The following is a 23,848-nucleotide window of genomic DNA, read 5'->3' as shown; positions in this document are numbered from 1 at the left end:
AGAAACAGAAATAGTTACGACTGTTCGGAGTTTAAAAGCTAAGGCAATGTGACCGTTTCTAAACGAAGACTTTTAACAAATCAACGCTCGTAATAGGCGCGTCCTAAGAATTATATTTGAACTGCATTTCGGTGAAGATTCTGAGTCCTTATTTGGAATCCTGAACTTTTGATGACGAGTTTTGTTCTTGACTTAAGATTTAGCAACGCCTGAGCTTTCGTTTGTGAAGTAAAAAATAATAAAAAAAAATAAACCATTAAAAAACCATTTTAAATTTGTCACGCTAAACACAGACGGCTATTAAGAAAACGCGATCTTAAACTGAATTTTATTCATTCTCGAGTACGTTAGAGATACGTTACCCGCAATTATTTCTGGCGATACTAACTCTTACGACGTACGAATTAAGGACTTTGCGAAGTGTATGTTATCTATTCAGTGTGATTGTTGAAATTGATTTGTTTTCTTCTTGTTACGTTGACCGTCACGGTAGTGGTCGGATCATTGCCCGTCATCATTAAACACACATTACACAATGTAATATGTATTCCACGCTTAATTAATCCTGCTGCGGCTGCATGGGTTCGTTATCGACGTACATATACGTTACTATATCGCGATTCTCCATAAATGCGGTGCTGTGATTTGTGGAAGGCGCATTAAACGATTTTATCGATGTCGATAACAGACACGTGAAGCGGAACCTTATCTACATATATTTTGTAAGTATGCTTGTCTTGTCTCTGGACCAATAGCTTCAAAAAAGGATGGACTAATTTTCAAAGTGTCTTTACTTTACAGGTAACCTAATTAAGATCATTTATGTCGAACCTATAATAATTTAAATCTGTTCAGCCATACGAAATTTATTAGTTAGTTTACCGCAAGATTGGTTTCTTAACTTTGCTGACGTTTTATTTTCATTTTCATGTATAAAAATTGGAGGCCTTAAAAAAACTCAACTACACAAGTAATCTCTATCTCACGTCATAAAATTCAAGTACACTTCAATTTCTACTATTTCATTACGGTGTTTTACCGTCTCTTTAACGATAGACTCTCGTGATTGGTAATTACGTGTAATATGCAGTTAAATCTGCGTACAAATGAAAGTGAATCTGCTCTCATACGCTCCGCTGGGCGCGTCATCCATCAGATAGAGTATCTATCCGACAGATAAACGTAAGTGGTGAAAATTGCTATTGATCCTAGGTCGTTTACATGCTATTAAGTATGTGTGTATGTAGTATATTTATATATATTAAACATTAAAAGTTGCATAGTTTTGTTTTTAAAGATTTTACAGCTATTATGAATTAAAAATTTGTAAATTGTAGGTATGTAAATATTTTTTTATACTTTAGCTATACTTAAGTATTCAGTATTCAATGAAAGTACACATTAACATATAAAATAATGGCTGATAGATATTGTAACTAAATTAAATAAGTTAATATTAAATATAATTATTTTAATTTACTTAATTAATAGTTAATAAAATTAAATATTTAGCTACCTACTATACGTAATCGTGGCTCCACCAGTATACTAGCATAAAATATATCATACATAAATTCTTATAAAGTTTACATTAAATATTATACGAACAAGATGATGTGACACTTACAACTTAGTGGTAGAGGTGGGGTGTTACTTATCAAGACGTTTCTTTTGCAGTGACACTCCATCTAGTTCGTATAAAAATATATTTGCTCTAAAAATGGGAATAAAACAAATAAGACAAAACATGTTACCTCCGTCGCAGCCCGCTCCCGCTCACAGTTCACAATATAGTCAATAACCACTCACTAGCCTCCTGAAACACTGAAGCAAACCCACTTTCAGCCGCGTACTTTCAAACTGCACTCGCCGAGCGTTCACCGCACGCGTATTATCTAAACACGCCACGCAACTCAACCGCCTAACAATAACCAATAAAAATATGTATCAAACTAATCGTCAGCGATTCCGCGACAGTCTGCGGTATATTATCCTATAATACTCGTTGTATAACTAGCGACTCTCGCTGGCATCGTAACGCTAATGTCGGATAAAAACTGCAGAGCCGCGCCGGCGCACAATGCGCTTCACACGGCGCTGAAACTCAAAATATTGCGCAAACAGTTGCAGTGCAATTAGACGTTTTTTTTCGGATATTGTTTCGAATATTTGACAAAGCTAGGTTAGTAAATAATTTGTCTGTTGAGAAAAAATACGGCGGTTATTCGTAAAGCTATTGTTTGGTGTTATCGCTCGCGGCCGTTACTGACGGCTAATGGTACCCGCTAAGGTTATATAAAACGCTTTTAGGGGCAGAGGTCATACAATTTTTTACTTAAACTACTTAATAAATTAAAAAATGCTCTAGTTACCGACACTTTTATCCCCGCTAAAACTTAAAAACAACCCGAAACACCAATAGATCAACTGAGAACAACGAGAGCAGTTTGAAAAATGCGCAGCTGTTTAAGAAAAATAAATTCGAAGTTTAAAATACCGCAAGTTTGAATTTGGAAGCGGTGAAGATGCGCCCGCGACGAGCGGTGGTCCACGAAGACTGGCGGCCTGCGCGCGCGCACCGAGCCACGGATAGAAAGGCACCCCGTCCATACACACCACTGCTGCATCCTTATACACATCTTCCATCTTTAAATTACTTAAAATAAGATTCAAAATCCAGCGTAAACAGCCTCTTCTCCTACAGAGCCTACGACAATATGGATTATTTTCCGCCAAAACTGACAGTTTTTTTTCTTAAATGCCAAGGCGATGGGCTTTGTTTGATTAAGAAATTGTGTCCAATTTTGTGTATCATTTAACTATTATAGGTCTTCATTTGCTCTCATCAATAGCTGGTGTAGTACAGCTTAAGAGTCATTATGAGTTATTAGTTTAATCTACAATAATCGTAGGGATTAAATTTAATATTGCGATATTGATATTCTATTTAATTTCCTTTTAAGTTGTTATTGACAGCCATGTGGGTGTGAAAATAATTAGAAAATTTCATCAGTGTTGTATAGGTATATAGAACTGAAATGATTGCCTGGAAACACTGACATGGAAATGATTGGAAACGGTATTTTATGGTTTTGGAAACATAAATAATTTAAGTGTATCATAAATATTGTGTTTATTAACGAACATAATAAACAAAATAAATTTTATTATTTCTAAGTAATTAAATATATGAATTCAGATCTATTTGCAGAATGTCGAAACCACAAGGACGCGATTCTTGCTTCGATCTAGTTTAATATAAGACATGAACATACATTAAAATTCAGTAGAAAAATTGCACTAGGTTGTATTAGAATAATGATTTGCTACCTTGAGTAACTCCATCCATTACTAGATTTAAAATGACGGATGTGCCAGAATTTGCCAGTTACCCTTCTGTCCACTGTAGCCGGTAAACACTGCCTTGAACTTATCAGTGCGACACACGAGCGACTGCGGACAAACACACAAACAATCCTTTCGTTTCCTTACGTGGCTACTTGTGCACTTTAATGTTCACAAGGACATTGATAGATAGTCTGCTGTATACGTATAGATATAGCCAATTTAATATATAAACAGTTATACAATTCATAATTTATGTGGTAATTTTTTTGATCATTTTATTTAAGCAACTACAATCATCTTTCATAGAAAAACGGACCAAACCGGTAACAAACACAAGAGCTGGAAGAAAAGTCAGCGTAGAGAAACTGTAGTTCAAAAGATTTGAATGAATTCACTGATTTAAGATTGATGTGATTATACTATACCCAATCTTATCTCTTATTCCCTCCATCCAAAGGTTGTCTGGCAGAGATCACTTTTAGTGATTAGACCGCCTTTTGTACCCTAATTAAGTTGCAATTTGTTATTCTTATGATTCTTTGTTGGTGTGCAAATAAAGCGTATTCTATCTATCTATCTATCTATCTATACTAAGTTTCCCTACCTCACCTTACTTACTTACTCCGCTGACTCAGCGACCCAAAGTGAGTCTTGGCCTCCGATACAAGAGATCGCCAATCCACCTTACCCTAATATATTAAACACTCTCGCAAGCAATGTAAAAGTTCCAGTGAAACATGAAACGGCAATGGCAGGTGGAACCTTTTCATTGGTCGTGAGTATAGTTGGGTCAGACATACTGATTAAAAATTAATATCCAATTAGCCATTAAACTAAAATCAACTCTTCCCGACTCTCTGTACCTACACTCTGTACACAATATCAATACTTGTAGGTAGTACATACCTCCTACTCTCCCCTATCTCCTGCAAGTATCTTTCCTTGTTATTTCTGAAGCGGTATCACGCTGTGATCTTCACAACCCTCACGCCATCACACCTCGGAGCTCATTCTGCTAATCAACACAAAACCCCGCAAATAACCGGCTGTAGGACATGGGCCTTCGATACTGGAGGGTTTATTGAGTGTGAACGCTTGATTTAAAATATTTCTACTAATGGCAAATAAGTAAGGCTTCCTAGAAATTTCATTGGAACCAAGCTCTGCGGAGATAATAATAACACAACATAAAGTTACCTACTTAGAAAATACACGATAATTGACGAGATATAGGCAATGGCATTTTCATTATTTTTCTGAAAAACAAACCGTGGATCAGAAATTCGAGTGCCACCGGTACGAAAGTTTATCAAAATAATGAAGTATTGTAATCCCGTGCGGGGTAGGCAGTACAGATACTGCTTCGGGAACATCAGTTGTTATAGTGCCAAGTACCAGTGGGGAAAAATATTAACATATCACTGAGTTGCACAGATAAACTTTAAGCTAATTTCGGCATTAAATGTATTGCTGCCTTGCTTTGACCGTATACGGACAGAAAGAGACAGACATAGATTTAATGCCGACATTAGCTGAATGTTCCTCTCTGCAACTTGACGAATATTATTATCAACATTGACGGCTGAATGGCGTAGTGGTTAGTGACCCTGACTGCTAAGCTAAAGGTCCCGGGTTCGATTCCCGGCTGGGGCAGATATTTGTTGAAAGACAGATATTTGTACTCGGGTCTGTCTTGGGTGTTGATATTTATATTAAGTATGTATCTATCTATGTATTTGTGTAGATATATCAGCTGTCCGACACCCATAACACAGGTTCTGCCTAGCTTGGGGTCGGATGGCCGAGTGTGAGATCTTTCCACATATATAAAAAAACATATATATAAAACATCAGAACAGTTAATGTCTACTAGAATCAGGACACAAGCAGGAACTGCATCCACAATGACCCCGTCAGTTGAAAGCTGATGTGGGCTTTCATGAAGAAAGCTTTGAGCTTAAAGCTTTGTGTAGGCACAGGGCAGAACCGTGACTAAACCAGGCACAATGTTATCAGCTTGTATAGACGTACCGATCAGATATTATATACTTACCTATGCTAAACAAACTTCACTCACGAGAAATGAAAAAGTTCCAGTGACGTAGCACCAAATTTCTCCTAAACGGAAAAGGCTACCTTAATGACGCCTTCTGCAACATTCAAGTACATTAAACAGAGCATCAGGATATTACCAACTAAAAACAGTAGTATTTTGTTAAAATTTTAAATTTAATATTTGAATAAATTGGGGTCGTAATTTTTTGAGTGGAACTTTTGTATTGCCTGTGAGTGTATAATTAGATACAGTACTTTTTCAGCACACCAATGAAGCTACCTTAATGACGCCTTCTGCAACATTGAAGTACCTACACATTGACAGCGCATCAGAATATTACCAAAAAAACGTAAATATTTAATTCAATTTTTTTATTAAACTTTCAAAAAAATTAATCCATTTGGTATCCGTATTTTGGGAGAGGAATTTTTTCATTGCTCGCCAGTATATTAATACATCCTAAGCTTCTCAGTCAGTTGCAATACCTACATTATGTTTCATATAAAATTTTGTGTAAATAACTCAGAGAGTAAAGAATAGAGAGGAGTATGCAGAGCTGACCGCCAACCTCCAGTAGTGGAGAGGCACCAGAAGAAGAAGAAATAACTCAGACGTTGGAGAGAACAAATCTATTATTTAATCTCGTATTAAACTACAAGATCCATTTGAAATAAAATTAATGAATGCAGTTTAGTTATAAAACGATTACTTTTAGTTTTAAGTGCAATCTAGAGTAAATTAATCACGACTTTAAGTTTACTTTTAGCTCAATCCTTAGTGGTATACACATAAGAGCTTCATTTCAAAAACATCTTCCTCAATATGTACTCTCATCGTGTGTATTTTATAGGTACATCGTCGAATATCACGATTCTCTTATTTATATTGACCTTCTTACTGGATCAATGTTAAAACTCAAATCATAAGTGGTGACTATCACTCATCTAGTGATCACCGATGCATGTTTGATTCATTTATTCCATACGTCATTCATCCACCCTAAAGTAGCCTGGCAGAGAGCGCTTTTATCGATAAGGCTGTCTATTGTACAGTCAGCAATGATAATTATAATTATGTGCCACCCGAGCATATGAACATACACAAGTTCACGGGCAATGAAAAGGTTCCACTGAGAATATTGTTAAAATTTTAAATTTAATATTTGAATAAATTGGGGTCGTAATTTTTTGAGTGGAACTTTTGTATTGCCTGTGAGTGTATTATTAGATACAGTACTTTTTCAGCACACCAATGAAGCAGGAATAGTTATCGCACCTTGGAGTCTTACAGGATCTCTTCCAGAAAACTCTCCATCTATCCGGATATAAACAAATTATTATGTAAATATTTTCCTGCAGCATTCCTCAAACAAATGAACTCCCTACTTTCTTGTTCTAGTACCCTAATAAACTAGGCCCATTGTTAGTTAGCTATAATAAAATAAGCTTAATCTAGTATCTCACAGGGTTTTGTCTATCTGTCTGTCACACGGTACAGTAAATAAAGGAGAAGTGTTTATACTGTATATTGTTGGGGTCACAATATTCATAATAAGTAGGTACTTAAATATATAAGCTGTTTGTTTTCCAAATAAAGAAAATTAAATTAAATTAAAATATTGGTATAGCTAGGCTAAAACCATACTTAACATTATGTCTTCTTAGCGTATTGGCGACAAACACTAGGGCTAAGCTTGAGCTGAGCTGGTCTAGGGTTGGTAACCATAGTGAATGGTAGTAAAATTAGTTATCAGCCGCAGACTGCTCTGCTACCGTGCCACCACCGCCACATAAGTAATTAACAATCCTTAAGCAGCGTCGCTCGGTTGTCAAACATGTGTCAGATCCATACAAGTTAAGTCAGATAAGACAAGTGTGCGATGCTGCTTAATTGCTAATGTTCAGTTCTTGTAACTTTAACCCCACAGGATGCTCAAGACGTATACAGGGTGTGTGACCCCTGAGTCACCCCCTTTCGGCTTTGTATACCCTTTTTGCAATACCCTGCATAAAGAACAGAACGTCGAAAAGACATCACTCGGGGTGGCAACATACATAGATTATATACATTTATATGTATGAAACATACATAGATGTTAAATTGTTAAATACATTCTTGGTGTACAAATAAAGAGTTCTCTATCTATCTAGATTCTGATGCAGAGGATCTCTCTGGCTGTACAGCGAGGCAACGCCGCCAACGCCTTGGGGACCTTTGCGTCGGATGCCTTGCGGAGTGAAGACATTTTTTTTTGTTTATAGTTAGGTACCCACAGTATTATAAGTTATTCTTAAGTTTAGAATAAGTTATTAAGACATTGTTTATTTATTTATTTTTATTATGTTTTAAATATAGTTAAATAGAATTGAACCGATATAAATTAATATACTCTATGAATTATACTAATTAATTTTAATTGTGATGTAATCGTAATCTTAATTTTAATTAATTTATTGATTTATTGTGATCTAATTTTAATTTTTAATTATTATTTTATTTTTAATTTGATTGACATTGCATGTACTATGGATCTTGTTATCTGAAAATAAATGTTTTATTATTAAGATTGTATTGTGTTGTATATTTTCTTGTCATTAATTGAATGTTTGTAAACTTTTTATAAATAAATTTCCTACTAACTTCTAGATAACAGTAGATACTTTCTCATCTCCTTATTCCCTGTGCTGTCGTGTCTCATGTAATGCCGTTCTCTCGCCAGTTTCCGCGTTCGTCGGCAAAACTCACTTCTTCTTGTTTCGTTTATTAAATTGTGATTATGTGTTTAATGCACTTTTAATGTACCTATGTACTTACTTGTATATGTATTGTGTTAGGCGTCGGATATTGATTTTAGTCGCACGGGATTACTCAGAGTTGGTATGTTAATTGCTAATGTCCGGTGGTGGTAACTCCACTGGAGTACCAGGTTGATACATTTATAACCATCATTATTATCAGTTAGTAATCATCCACGGCTGGACATAGACCTATCACAAGTAGCTGCGAAATATTTTCGGCCTACCTCATCTACTACAGGCTATCTGTCTAAGGTCAACAATCCAGAGGGCTGTCATACTACGCTTGACCTCTCGTGGTCTCCACTGGAGAACTCATTAACATCAATTACTTCTTCTTGGTATCCTATGACCCCCCCAGTGGTGTAGAGGGCAGATACACAGTTCTTCATACCAGTCTGTCGACAGCAGCTAGCTTACATCTCCAAATCACCAGAAGAGCGGCGCCAGGTCTGTTTAAGGTGACCTCGCTTGCGCTATGGATCTCATACAATTACACGAAAGTTAAATAAATGCTTCGGCAGACAGGGAATCGAACTCAAAACCTTTTGCACATTAATCTGTGAACTAACTGTAACCTGTAACTAATTGAAAAGTTCAAGGTTGTAATCATATTGGGAAAGGTGCGAAGTTTTGTCATAGGTGATACAAAACTGTAATTTTCACCATTACGATGGTCTGTCAGCATGTTCACCATTCGTCACGGAGTGAGCAAATTACCAAGTTAAAGAGTTAACAATAAAGTTTGAATTGGTTTGGTATTTACAGTGTGCCGGTGATATTTTTCGCTTAATTCGAAGGCGCGAGTAGGTTGTGATGAAGAAAGGTTAGAACTGATTATTGTTCTAATTATTTACTGACACTAAAAAGCCACTAAAGACAAATCCAAGGGGGTTCGCGCAAAGATCGGCTACATAAGCCATCTTAGGGCGCACGCGCGCCAACAGAACTAGGGGTCGAAGTAGTCGCCATGGCCGAAATCGGTCGGACCAATCATCATCATCAACATCATCAAAAGCAAATCCAATAAGCATTTCTCTTTTACATAAAAGAGAACAACCGAAGCTCCGGTAAAAAGTCAGGTTGTTAAAAAAAGTGCATAGTACCTAAGCTTAAATAAGATTTTGGATCTGGGGGATCTGAAAAATTTGTACTTCTCTATAGAAACTTTGAAGATCACGGTTGAAATGAAATGAAATCGTTTATTTGAAATGAAATCGTTAATTTTTTCGTCGTAGAATATTAGAATTACTTGTCAAAAGTCATAATCTACCACCAATTCACAAAGGCCCCGTCAGGGGTATTCAAGTGAATTTAAGAATGGTTAGCTGATTCACTCTTTTTGAGATATTATACTTACGACTTTTGCTACACCTTGTATGATTACCTACTTAGGTTTATAAAAAAAAGGATAAGTACCTAGTTAATATCTAGTATTTAAAAAAAAAAACAACATTAACCAAAATATAAAAAGGAGTGTTATAGTTCGTGACCTTTGCATTAAAGTTCCTAACCGCATATCACTACCCCTTAGGCGCAGTGGTTAACAGTTGCAACACGTTACAAAGAGTGCGGTTTGACACCACTCGCGTATTGCTCTACAATAGCGTCAACGCACAATTTAACTAAAACGTTTTTTTAAATTAAATTACTGCTTATTTACTTGAAAACAAAGCTATTTTTTACGCAGGGAAAATTCATATTTGCCAAACGACTTAGCAGCGCACTGCTAAGAAGATAGAGTTGTGATTGGAGTGAAGATAGAACAGTCGGCCATCTTTGAGAGTGAAAGAGAAGTCACGATGGCTTGGCTTGGGCAACGACAAGGACGTAGGACGCAATGCTTTGTTTTAATTTTGTCAAAGTAATTCAGAGCAATTTACATTCCTGAGATAAACACTTTAACACCAAGTTTAGTGTTTCAAGGGTGGGTGTCGTTGCTATTTCTACGTTTTATATAGGTAGTTTAGAGCTAGGCACAAATAATAAATAAAAAAATATTGACTGAACAAAAATCCATTAAGTATCTACGCTTCATCATCAGCCAATAATACAATACAATACACTTTATTTGCACCAAGAACAAAAATTACAAAAAAAAAAAAACTAAACTTAAAACTAAAACAGTACAAAGAGGCGGCCTTATTGCTTATAGCAATCTCTACCAGACAACCTTTGGATGGAAGTGAGTGAGTCTATAATGATTGTGAGGTAGTTGTGGTGCAAGTATATAATAATCATCCACTGCTGGACATATGCCTCTCCCAAGGAGCGCCACAACACTCGATCCTCGGCCTTCCTAATCCAACCACTACCCGCCACCCGCCTAAGGTCGTCAGTCCAGCGAGCAGGAGGGCGTCCCACGCTGTGTTTGCCTGTTCGTGGTCTCCACTCGAGAACTCGTCTACCCCAACGGTTATCGGTTCTTCGGCAGATATGACCAGCCCAGTGCCATCTACGCTTATTTTAATCAAAATAGTTGAGATATACCTACTATATTCTATGGTAGCTGTAACCCATTGGTATTGTTGGTTCTGTCTCTACGTCCCTTCATATAGTTTTTTAATAATTTTCATGATGAATAAATAATGGTGTTTCACATAATTATAATGTAATACATATACCTACCTACTTAACATAGTTATCAGTATAACAATGATTAACTTCTAAGGCATTTTGTCACCTCGCTCACGCGACTGCGTGCGTTTCACTCATCTTATTCTGGATTAGTTTTTACCCAAAGATCAGTGTTACACTGTTGCCGTACATTCTCAGACAAACATCATTATCTCATAAAATTCACACAGCGCGGGTTGCATCACTTGATCCAACGTGAGATTGGGAGCTCTGCCCTTTAATTAGACGGGTTTCCGGCTTTTCGCGATGTCAAGAGGTCTTTTTGGCTCTGTCATTATTGTAGTTTAAGAACAAATCAATTGCCTAAACAGGCCTCATAAAATAATTGAGAAATCGTTAACTATAGTAGGTAAACCACTTTTGTAATTCCTTTATAAATACAGATGATGTATGGGATGAGTAAGGAAACTTAATTCAGACTTTTACTAAGTAACTACCTACTTAATTCATACAGTGTTTTTCCAAAAAGGGAAATACAATTAAGAACCTATCATATTCCTCCTATAAAGTACTACCTGAATTTCAGGGGTCAGCCCTAACTCAGCATATTTTAGAAGGTCATTTGAAGCTGCGCCTGTACTGGGATGCAGACGTAGAGGTGAACTGAAAAAAAAGTGCATAGAAAAGCAAAGCAAGTGCCGGTCAGTTTTACTTAGGTTGTGATAGAAAAATCTTCATTACTTACTACGATTGTGTAAGTACTCGAGTGTGTGTATGTACATGCAGGAATGTATAATAAAATAATAATAATAATTGCGAGTGGGCACGACTTATCTAAATAATATCAATCCTCAGGAGGCTTGAACAAGCCCATACGGCACAATACAAGTAGTAAATCAATCAGAATCAATTAATCTTAAATTGACAACAATCAAGAAACCACCTATTGTTTATACCGCGGAGGTGTTACGCAGGGGACTCGGCAGGGGTATTCAAGTGAATTTAAGAATGGGTCGCAATATTATAAATTGCACCTAGAGAAACTCGTACAGTCGAGAGGACCAAAAAACTGTAGGAAAGGAAATAGGTATCTGGCCCCCTATCGCGACTATCGCAAGCTTGTTTTGACAACGATTTTCAGATTCAAATTGTATTAAATTTGATGCTAATTAATAGGTACGTACCTAAATGTTACTCCGTTTTGACTTCACAATAACCGGACCGCTGTGAAGTTTCAGAGATAAGAAGAAAATATTTTACGTATTTTTTTATTTAAATACTTACCTACTTTCATAAAACAATATAGAATTTAGTTAGTTAGTTTTTAGTATTTAGACCGCACTTAAGCACCGCACTTTGCCAATCATTTAGGTCTTAGGTACGTATGTGACATTTAAGATGTGTTACGCGTGTAGGCACTGGCTTGCGATTAGGATCATTCAGTACTCACTCATTACTTATTATAAGTACGTTTAAGTACTTATAGAAAATACCGACGTCAAATTATGTTTATGTAAGCTATACTATCATTATAGATAATGTAATAAATGTTTTGTTACACCTGAAACAAAGACACCTAATATTATAAACCGACGAGGTACTTAGTAAAAATAATTCATTTTTATTTAGGCATACCTAGACCTGACAAGATATTGCATGCGTTTTTGCAATGTTATCGAGATAAACTTACTCTTGAATATCGTTCGAAGATAAACAAAGATAGTGAGATAACCGAAATCTTAAATTCAAGACTTAGCTAACGAACTCAACCAGTTGTTTTAAAACAATTCAAAATGCGGGTTCTACTCCTAACAAGTATACTTTATACAGTGCAGTGTTATGTAAGCGGTGCACAAGTGAGAGTGGACCCCCTGGTGCTGATAGACCAGGGTCTGGTGAGAGGTCAGAAAGCCCTGGATGGAGACTACTCTTCGTTTTTGGGAATACCGTATGCCCAAGTAGATGCAGCTAACCCTTTTGGGGTGAGTTATTTTTTATTTTATTTAATAAGCAGAGTAAAAAATGCTGTCATGTTGAATTTTTTCTATATAACATGGGAATAATATAAGCTCATTTAATGAATAATATTAGGTACATACTAAGTGTGGTTTTCCATAAATAAATAAAACCTAAACGATCGATTCACACCCCTCAGTGTAGTCACACTTACCGCAGAGAACTGAAAGTGAACATTATTCCTTAATTTGCTTGCAGCCATCACTACCAGCCCCGAAATTTGACAACATCTTCAACGCAAGCAACGGGGACATCGCATGCCCTCAGCCGAGTGCTGGCTCGCAGTCGCTGGACTGTCTGCGGCTGAACATCTTCGTCCCGTCCAAGGCCAGCGTCAATCACCCACTACCCGTCTTCATCTACATCCATGGAGGAGGCTTCAGGGATGGATATGCCTCCAAAGACTCTCCCACGGGCCACAATCTAGTCGCCCAAGACATCATCGTGGTATCCATCAACTACAGACTAGGACCTTACGGCTTCTTGTGCCTCGACATCCCCGAGGTACCAGGCAATCAGGGCCTCAAGGATCAGTACACGGCTCTTCAATGGGTGAAAAAGAACATCGTCCATTTCGGAGGGAATGCAAATGACGTGACTATAGCGGGAGAGAGCGCTGGGGCGGCAGCTGTTGTGTACCAGCTGTATGCTGACAATGAGAAGTTGTTTAACAAAGTGATAGTGCAGAGTGGAGCGCCGCAGTCCCCTGGCCTTCTAGCTGATGGGGACACAGCAGCCGCCCTCAAGTTGGCGCGGCACCTCGGCTACGTAACAGATGACAACAAAAAGGCTCTAGAATTCCTCGCCAATACTTCCTCAGACTTAGTCATTGGAGCAATGGACGCAACAGGGTTCAACGTTCTGCCATGTTTCGAGAAAGAATTCGAAGGAGTTGAAAGTTTCATTCCTGCTAAACCTTTCGCTTTGACAGCACAAAAGAAGGTCAAAAACACACCGGTCCTTATCGGCACTACCAGCTGTGAAACCTGTGGTTTTTTTTCTCCAGACCCTCTTTACATTGAAAACAATCTGAAGGCCTTCAAACTTTCAGAGGAGGAATTGAGGGAAGCTACTGAAGTTGTGAAGCATTTCTACCTCGGGGACGACCCGGTAAGCGAGGCAACCGCATTGAGTTTGGACCTTTTCAACTCTGACTTTGGCTTCGTGAATCCTACCGAGTTGGCGGTGAAGCAGCTGTTGAGTGAAGAGGCGGGTCCGATATACCAGTACGTGTTTAGCTTCGTGAGCGAGCGAGATGGAGACACCGCGGGCGCCACGCACGCCTCGGAGCTCAAATACGTCTTCGCTGACGGATACGACAGTTTCACGGATGACGAGAAGACCGTCTCTGATCATTTTACTTACCTGTGGTCGAATTTCATCAAGTATGGGTGAGATTTCCTTTCTCGTGTTCATTCTATGGGCTGTAGGAGTTGGTTCTACTTATGACAGAAGCAGTCTGGACTCTTTATACGCTATTTCGGACAATTAATTAAACCATGTGACCTCACGCTGGTACAGTGCGTGTTGTTGGGTTTACCTACACACACCTAAACACCTCCAGAACTAGACTCTGTTGTTCACATTAAACTAGATACCTCGACAACTAGACTCTAGCCCAATATTCATCGGCCCTACATACCTGTCCTTTATTATAGGTACATGTATGTGTTCACTACTTACAAAATAAATAATAAATAACTTAAACCTTTCAGAAACCCGACTCCAGAATTATCAGAGCGAGTGCCGTTCACGTGGCAGCCTGTGACGTCACAGACACGGCCGTACGTCGACATAGACGTGGCCGCGACGGCCCGGGCCCGCTTCCGAGGCACCGCCATGGCCTTCTGGGAACTGTTCTACAAACGATTCGGGTTACAAGCTGTTTTATAAGCAAAGGGATGCAATAAAGACATTGGCAACAAGTTTCTCTGTTGTTGTCCTAATATACCTAGCTAGACCTACCCCGGTGGTACAAAGGCCTTCTTTGCAAGAGTGCGCCACGCCGTACTGTCCTCAGCAATTGCCCTAGCTGGCTTTTGAGAAGCAGCATTACACTACACACTAGGACGGTAGAGGTAGGTAAGGTTTTAGGAATAGGAATACATAATGACATTGTATCTTACTTATCCGGATCGATAAATGTTTGGGCTATGCAACGATTATTTAGGCATTTATTGGCTTACATTATCATTTTTTTGAGAAAGTGAGATAAAACAGCAATAGATAAAATCAAGGGCACATATGATGTTGGTTTCAGAAGATTATATAGCTATTGATTTTATTTTAATATAAAACTAATATTGTAGGTATGCAATATGCATATAACCTATATTAAATGCTATAGAATATCTAGCATCATCTATGGTGTTCTCGTAGGTAGGTACTTTAGTCTTATATAAAATTAAGCCCATATTTAGCCATTCACTGTTACAGTTACAGGCTACAGCCTAATGTTTAATAGCAATGGAATATCCCAAGATGCGGACTCTATGATTACCATTTCCATTCACGCAATGCGCATTTGGCACCTCTTTAATAAGAATGTGTAACATCCGTATACATCTGCAGCCGGCCAGATCATCGCCTGACCTCCCACGCCGTTACCTAATCTCCACAAAGAGCGCTAATGAACAGACGACCATTGTGATCAAAGATGGCGGAATTATACAAACTATTGTAATGATCACACATCACACCCAATTTCACTCAACTGGGTCGTACATTACATGCGTAAGAGATGATTTGATTCGTAAGTAGGTAGGTTAGTGTATCATTTTGAAGGTAGGTAGGTACCTAGGTACCATAATGGCATCATGATGTTTGATGCTTGGTACTGGGCATGTGATTCTGATTGTGAAATGTAGAGAGCAATCACTAGTTTAATTTGCAATAGCCTTTAGATTCAAATAGAGAGTTATACGTAGGTACCTACACTAATTACAGAGGTGAAGAATACATAGTGAAATCAAAATCTAAAGCGCAGTTATGGCAGCTATAAGGGTATAATTGTTTTATTACAGCCTTGTTTAAACAATAATTAAAACTTCTACTTAGATTCCACAGGAACCTACTAAGTGTTAGGAGTTAGGAGGTTCTACAAAAAAAAAAAAAAAAGATCCCGACGAATTGAGAACCTCCTCCTTTTTTTGAAGTCGGTTAAAATGAATTAGCATGAGTAGTATGACGTAGTTTTGAAACAAATGCTTTTATACCGAAGTTTTTTTTAAACTGGCGACTCTAATTATCGTTATAATGATCAATAGTAAAGACCAAATGAAAGTCAACATACCCAGGCGCGGATCCACCCATATGGGCAAGGTGGGCATGCCCATCACCTAAATGACTGCCATATGACACCATGGGAATTTAATATTATAATTTAGTTATTATTTTATCACTTTGGAGGTATGACTGAGAGGTTTATATGTACGGTGGTCATGATTTCGGGCTATGCTAAATACTTATATTTTTTCCACATCGAAAAGCCTCCGGATAATTGTTAAAGAATTCAAAAACCATAAAATTTTCCGTAATGCTAAGAGTCTGGCTTACGGCCAAAGTGACTATTTACGAGTCTAGTTTGATCTCGATAAGCCTAAGTATTTTTTATGATACAGTTATTTAAAAGAAAGGTTTTTTAGGGTTCTCTACCTCAAAGGGAAAACCGACCAAGTGTGAGTTGTTTTTTTTCCCTTGTTTCTATAGTGGGATATTATTGAATAGGTCTTATAAAAATATTATAAGTAAGTAAGTATGCTCAAACCATTTTCTGATTCAGTGATTAGTTTACGAAATATTAATCTTAAAAGTAAAAAAAATGTAAGACACAAGTATCCTAACTGGCTAAATGGGGGTTCAAAAAAATATAAAAAAATTCACGGATACACACATAATTCACATATGATGAAATTAAAATAATAATAGGTAGTAGGTATAATTTTTCATAACGGCCAGAGATAAGATTTACAACGATTAGATATCCTCAATTTTGATCCCTAAGTTAAGTAAAGAAAAAGTTACCCGAATGATTACTCTACTAAATATCCAACAAAATGATACCAGTTATGTCTATACAGGGTGTTGCAAAAAGGGTATACTAAGCCGAAACCTACATGTGCAGCATGTTGTTTAATATTATATCTGAGCACGAAAATGAAATCAGATTTTCAAAATTCGCGTTAAAATAAGTCATTCTTCATAGTAAGAAGTCACATGACCAACAAAGTTTCTATGGAAAATGAATAATTTTTATTTTATTTTATATAAACCCCGCTCCACACTAGAAAGCGCGAAACGCGAGTGTAGATGTTGTTCGCGCCTTCGCTCTCTCCTTTCCCGTCCGGTGGCGGTTTTTTAGCCCGCGATAAAGGATACGCAGCGCGCAAATATGAATGCAGCTACATTCGCTGTTTTATCGCAATAGCGTACAAGACATAGTGGGCATTTTCATTGAAGTTGCGAACAACACTGCGATGCTTCGTGAGTGTGGAGGGACACACTTGTGGGCGAACGACGCGACGAATCCGCTGCGTGAATTTACGCAGCGGATTCACGGAGCGACTTCGCGGCGCGTGTGTAGAGCGGGCTTTACATGCTGCACATGTAGGTTTCGGCTTAGTATTAGAGATACCACGAATATTCGGCAACTATTCGGTATCCGGCTTATTCGGTCAGTTTTCTCAGTATTCGGCCGAATACTTACTTACTATTCGGCCGAATACCGAATACTTAAAAAGTAGCAAATTTCTTATAAAAGGGAACAAAAAAAACAATTTAAAGGAATATTGTGGTGAATAAAGAAAAAAAACCGGCATTTGTTCGTAAGAGCTTTTCTTCATAAAATATACAATAATAATAAAACATTTATTTTCAGATAACAAGATCCATAGTACATGCAATGTCAATCAAATTAAAAATAAAATTATAATTAAAAATTAAAATTAGATCACAATAAATCAATAAATTAATTAAAATTAAAATTACATCACAATAAATCACAATTAAAATTAATTAGTATAATTCATAGAGTATATTAATTTATATCGGTTCAATTCTATTTAACTATATTTAAAACAAAATAAAAATAAATAAATAAACAATGTCACATTAATAAATAATAAGGATAAATTGTGTAAAATATAAATTAAATTGATAAAAAATGAAATATTAAATACAATTGATCCGAATAAAACAATATAGCATGTCAGGGTAACAATAGGTACCTGCTTCTGAATGAATTTTGTTAAAGGTATTTTTTACTAAATATATAAGGTGTGCCTACTGTTTCGAGTTGATTGACCACCTTGTATGGATCTGCCGAAAGATTAAGACGAGCACTCTTTAAATAAAACTACAAATCATTTGAATTATACATAGATAGATAGATAACTGTAACTATGTAAGATAAATAAAATATTCTTTATGTAAGATAGATAAAATATTCTTTATTTGTACACACAATTATACTGGATCACCCACCGAATATTCGGTATTCGGCCAAATCACTTCGTGGCATCTCAACTTAGTATACTCTTTTTGCAACATCCTGTATAACTCTTGATGGATCATGCATGGGATTCAGCTGTTTGAAGTCGTGGGGGTACCTAATTAGATTTTATTGTTTCAAAAACTGAAAATTTCAGTGTTGAATTAACAATGTTTGATCCGAAGGGCTTTTGAGATGCAAAAATTGCATTTAGCATAACTACGAGGGCGGGTCAATAAGTCCGTGACTTTTATAATTTCCCGCCACTTAACTGAAAAAAAAACATTGCCCCTGTCAACAGGCAACTGTCAACTGACATCTGTCAAAATTTGGACAAGTTACGTCACTTGGTTTGTGTTTTACACCCGTTCTTAGCAACTACCGCGTGATTTAAAAACATAATGGAAAAAACTGAATTTCGTGTGCTCACTAAGCATGATTTTTTGCGGAAAAAAACCATCACTGAAACCAAAACTAAGCTTGATAACGATTATAGGGACTCTGCACCATCAATATCTATGGTAAAAAGTGGTTTACTGAATTCCGTTGTGGCCGTACAAGTACGGAAGATGCCGGACGTTCATGGCACCCAGTTGAGGTCTCTACACCTGAAATGATTGAAAAAATTCACGACATGGTGTTGGCCGATCGGAGATTGAAAGTGAGAGGGATAGTGGAAGCCACAGGGATATCACGTGACTCAGTGGTTTCAATTTTGAATTATCACTTGGGTATGAAAAAGCTTTCCGCAAGATGGGTGCCGCGTTTGCTCACAAACGCAATCGAATGACAAAACTTCGCAGGAGTGTTTGGCGTTGTTCAACCGAAATTCGGACGAGTTTTTGCGCCGTTTTGTAACCGTGGACGAAACGTGGATCCACCACAACACACCAGAGACCAAACAGCAGTCTAAACAGTGGGTTTCTCGGGGTGAATCGGCGCCAAAGAAGGCCAAGGTGGGTATTTTGATGACCTCGTGAAATCTTATTTTTTGGAAGGGATAAAAAAATTGCTGAAACTTTGGACAAGGTGTATAGAGCTCAAATGAGACTACAATGAATAATAAAAAATAAAATTAGCCAAAAACTAGTATTTTCTTCAAAAAGTCACGGACTTATTGACCCACCCTCGTATAATATTATCACTACCAAAATACAAATCTGCTAGTATCAGTAAGTACATCAAGGCAAGGAAACCTAGACTTGCCCATCACCTATTTTGAGGTCTGGATCCGCGCCTGAACATACCCCATACCTCCATAACTAGAGTGACCTTCTTGGGAAGGCACGTCAAAGTACAGGAAGGGCGATATGGCATGAAAGTGAATGTAATAAGGAGTTATTTATAGTTAGGTAACTACACAAGGGGCCGTCCATTAATCACGTGAGGTCGTTTTTGTCATTTTTTGACCCCCCCTCCCCCCTGGTGATATTTGGTGAGGTTTGGGACCAACCCCCCCTCCCCCCCCTGGATCACGTGTATTTTTTTGGAAGTCTATGTAAAGGCAATTTTTGACTAGAAAAAATATAGGTCATACTACAAATCGTTAAAATTTTTGCGCCGTCCAAAATATCGGTTCAGAAATACCTAATTTTTTACAAAAAATTAATACACGTGATGTCTAACGAGAACCCCCCCTCCCCCCTCGTGATGTTTCGTGAGGTTTTCAGTACCCCCTCCCCCCCCCCCCCTTTGAGCCTCACGTGATTAATGGACGGCCCCCAAGTAAATAAACAAAAAAACATTTCGTGGCGCAAAATCCATGCCTTCCGAAAATAAATAAAACGCGATGACGCAGGTAACTAACTACCTCGGTTTTGGAATACCTACGTACTGAACGGCTGGAAGAAAAATACCCAATGCAGAGGGATTTTTTAAATAATTATCCAGTTACATCATTATGTCGATTAAATACTAGATTTAATTTTAGCATCAAATTTTACAGTGTAAATGAGATTTACGGCAATTTTTATCCCTGTATGATTTTGTAGCGTGGCGGAGTTATAGTAGGTATATTTATTTAATACCTTAGTTTTTAAGTGCGTATGACCTATCGGATCAGTCAATAAATAAAATACGACCGACGATAGGTATAACCTACCTATGAGAAAATGCTTTCCCACGATAGTATTTAATCCAACATTAATACCGACGTAATCCATGAGGCAATCACACAATAAACTGATCGACAAGTATTGTTTAATTGTATACTATTGTTTTAACATAATAGTTGACCCGCCGTTTGCTACAAGGTATAGACGAGTTGGGGTCACCTTATACTGCCTACTGCTTTCAGTCAAAATATTTTGATCTTATGTAACGATTATAATAAAGGTTTAGAAAGTGATGCGTTGATAATAATCTGGCAGGTAGCGTTACGGAGGTCATTACTTTTTTATTGAATATTTAAGACAATGAAGATATGCTTCGCCCTTTGCCCTCAAAAATTCTGTGAGCTTGATTCAACTGAAACGGCGGTCGCAGTACTGTGATTATTAAATAGAAACGCAATTATTGTGAACACACACACACACACACACACACTCACGCCTTGTACCAATGTACTCCCTTGCGGGGTAGGCAGAGGTGCATTGCTGCACCCTTTTTTCGCCAGAGTGTTATGTTAGTCCCAATGTAATAGGGGGCGGGCCTATTGCCATTTTACGGGCAGATCCAAGACCCGAGAACAAATATCTGTGTTTAAACAAATATCTGCCCCAGCCGGGAATCGAACCCGGGACCTTCGGCTCAGTATTCAGGGTCACTAACCACTACGCCATTCGGTCGTCTTGTGTTTGTGAACATGGCGTTTAAATGTAAAGTAATGTATTAGAACCTTTACAGATAAGTAGTTTGTTTTAGTGAGAGTCGTAAGTTCCTTATGTAGAGATAATCAAATATCTAATTGTTTTATGGGTGACCGATTGACCGCAGACGAAGATTTTATGGTTTTAAGATAACTCAACCTTTGGAATCGATCATCTGGATAGATGTGTTTTAAAATTAAAATAAGACGAAATAACTTTTTTTAATGGCTATATTTTATTACTTACATAAAAACCTGTAACAGTTAAATATGACACAATAATGACCTTTTTACCTACATTCTAACCATAGAATAACGAGTACTAGTACTATTGTACTTGTTATTCTATGATTCTAACACACAATAACAGTAATTTTGGCTAGTACAATAGTACCTACAAGAATGGATTACACAAATACAATATTCTATATTTTATTTATTCTATGTAAAAAACAGATAATAAATTATGTGCGTAACTATATCAATAGCTGTAACTCGGAATTGTTAAATTACCAACATTTAATCACGGTTTATTTTATAGTGCTCCTAGGTATTGGTAACAATAATAAATAAACTATTTTTATTGGTTTGTATTCACTATTGTCTAGTGTGACATTTCTCACACAATTTATTCCTAACAATATTTATTTAAGTATATTAATTTCTACAACCCATTACTCTCATTTATCTTCTAATCCTCTATACATCTGCCTGACAGTTCGTATTTTACTCAAAAAAACTTCTACACCGCGATGTAGGTATGTCTTCACTTGTGCTGCCATCTATACAGAGCAACTCACACTTATTACTGCGTCCATCTTAACGCAACTTGCCTAACTAACAATAACTAGTTCTATATGACATAGGCAGTAGTAGGTTGTAAGTCTAGCTACGCCATCTCGGCAATTAGTCTCTGCGCTTATTACGACAGTTCTCAAGTTGACCAACAGATTAACAAACTTGCCTCTTATACACTAGATGTCGCCACTCTAAATTAGATAGAAACTAGTAGGCTGTAGATCCAGATGAGCCATCTTGGCGAGCTGTCTCCTTGCTTATTACAACAGTTCTCAATTTGACCAACATATGAAACTTGTCTCTGTCTAGTTCTCTAGATGTCGCCACTCTATATGAGATAGAAGGTACTGGCTGTAGGTCTAGATGCACCATCTTTCCTAGTAGCATCTGCGATTGTTGCCACAGTTCTCAACAAATGTCACTTGTCTATTACTATTTCTCTTAGCGTGCGATGTCGCCAGTCTATATGAGATAGAAAGTAGTAGGCGTCAGGTGTAGATGCGCCATCTTAGCTAGTAGTCTCTGCGCTTGGTCTCAAGTTGACCAACCGATGTCACTAACTTGTCACTTATACACTAGATGTCGCTACTTTACCAAAGGATTTCACTTGTTTTTTACAGTTTATATGAGATAGAAGGTGGTAGGCTGCAGGTCGAGATGCGCCATCTTGGCCAGCAGGCGCTGCAGGCGGCGCGGCGCGGCGCGCGGGGCGGCGGGCGCGGGCCGCGCGTTCACGCACGCGGTCAGGCGGGACGACACGTGGCGCGGCATCTGTGGGGAGTGTTGAGAGTTGTTGGTAAATTGTTAAAGGGAAATAATAAATAAATAAATGAATGAATGAATGAATGAATGAATGAACGAACGAACGAACGAACGAACGAACGAACGAACAAACGAACGAACGAACGAACGAACGAACGAACGAACAAACGAACGAACGAACGAACGAACAAACGAACGAACGAACGAACGAACGAACGAACGAACAAACGAACGAACGAACGAACGAACGAACGAACGAACGAACGAACGAACAAACAAACAAACAAACAAACAAACAAACAAACAAACAAACAAACAAACAAACAAACAAACAAACAAACAAACAAATAAATAAATAAATACGTGGGGACATCTCAAATACGGCCATCCGACCCCAAGCTAGGCAGAACCTGTGTTATGGGTGTCGGACAGCTATATATCTACACTAATAGATACATACTAAATATAAATATCAACACCCAAGACCCGAGTACACATATCTGTCTTTAAACAAATATCTGCCCCAGCCGGGAATCGAACACGGAACCTTGCGCATAGCAGTCGGGGCCACTAACCACTACGCCATTCGACCGTCAAAAGTCTTTGTGGTGTTTATGAAAGTAGATTTTTTATAAAACCCACGAAAGAATAACTTTTTATAGTTTTTACGACACAAACATACGATAATCCAAGGCTAAAAAAAGAATTTAATGTGGCATAAACTTACTTCATTAATAAAAAGGATGTTTTTTGCGTTTTAAAATTCTTTATGGATTTAAGGCACTACTCATTTCTTGGTTATTGAAATTAGAATCCAAAACGTTTTGTATAGTAACTTTTATGTTTGTTTTGAAGTACTTTATAGGTATATGCCATATCTTAAATAACGGATTATAAACTCACATTGAACAGCGGCGAGTGTATAATCGGAGTCCACAGCGGCAGCAGTTTGTTCAGCACCGTGGAGTCACACTCTAGGAGAGCTTCTAGTAGACTCAGGAAGTGCAGGTTCACTGTCTCTGCCAACTGGAATGACGAGTTATGTGAGGATGTATCACACAGAGTACATAAATTAATCAACGTTAAACCCCCCCGACATTCAACACTAAAAGCGAGTGACTTTTTTATTTCTTCCTGCTTTCATATACCTACTTATCATTTTTTGCACCTTTCTACCTTTTTACTTGTACCTCCTGTAGGTT

At 37.6% G+C, this 23,848-nt stretch overlaps 3 protein-coding genes across 4 annotated transcripts in view; 1 reads left to right on the top strand and 2 right to left on the bottom strand.

Annotated features, from left to right (window-relative positions):
- LOC105394621 overlaps positions 1-2,557 on the bottom strand; it is a 65,799-nt gene extending 63,242 nt beyond the window's left edge. Inside the window, exons 1-2 of one of the 2 annotated variants that reach the window (XM_038106839.2) lie at positions 2,498-2,557; positions 1,755-1,824 (exon numbers count right to left, since the gene is read on the bottom strand). The gene's annotated coding sequence lies outside the window, so the exon portion shown is untranslated. Of the gene's footprint in view, positions 1-1,754; positions 2,319-2,497 lie in introns of those variants that run through there. The other variant, XM_038106840.2, reaches the window with a different exon arrangement.
- A 9,968-nt stretch (positions 2,558-12,525) lies between these two features.
- Positions 12,526-14,714, top strand: LOC105391968 (acetylcholinesterase). Its single transcript, XM_011563547.3, has 3 exons — positions 12,526-12,758; positions 12,991-14,183; positions 14,508-14,714. The coding sequence occupies exons 1-3, from the start codon at positions 12,570-12,572 to the stop codon at positions 14,683-14,685; spliced, it is 1,560 nt and encodes a 519-aa protein (XP_011561849.3). The 5' UTR covers positions 12,526-12,569; the 3' UTR covers positions 14,686-14,714.
- A 6,589-nt stretch (positions 14,715-21,303) lies between these two features.
- The window catches only part of LOC105385038 (protein unc-79 homolog), a 76,497-nt gene continuing 73,952 nt past the window's right edge, over positions 21,304-23,848 (bottom strand). Inside the window, exons 59-60 of the mRNA XM_048622271.1 lie at positions 23,550-23,672; positions 21,304-22,655 (exon numbers count right to left, since the gene is read on the bottom strand). Coding sequence (XP_048478228.1) covers positions 22,506-22,655; positions 23,550-23,672 — 273 coding nt within the window. The 3' untranslated portion in view covers positions 21,304-22,505. The remainder of the gene's footprint in view (positions 22,656-23,549; positions 23,673-23,848) is intronic.

The sequence above is a fragment of the Plutella xylostella genome, chromosome 7 (genome assembly GCF_932276165.1).
Source record: "Plutella xylostella chromosome 7, ilPluXylo3.1, whole genome shotgun sequence".
Classification (NCBI taxonomy): Eukaryota; Metazoa; Arthropoda; class Insecta; order Lepidoptera; family Plutellidae; genus Plutella; species Plutella xylostella.
This window is presented reverse-complemented; position numbering and strand designations above follow the sequence as displayed.

Excerpts from the sequence above, each read along its gene's own strand:
- LOC105391968 (XM_011563547.3), top strand. The coding sequence starts at position 12,570 with ATGCGGGTTCTACTCCTAACAAGTATACTTTATACAGTGCAGTGTTAT. Across the intron at positions 12,759-12,990 it reads ATGCAGCTAACCCTTTTGGG|CCATCACTACCAGCCCCGAA; the intron begins GTGAGTTATTTT and ends ATTTGCTTGCAG. Across the intron at positions 14,184-14,507 it reads TCGAATTTCATCAAGTATGG|AAACCCGACTCCAGAATTAT; the intron begins GTGAGATTTCCT and ends TAAACCTTTCAG.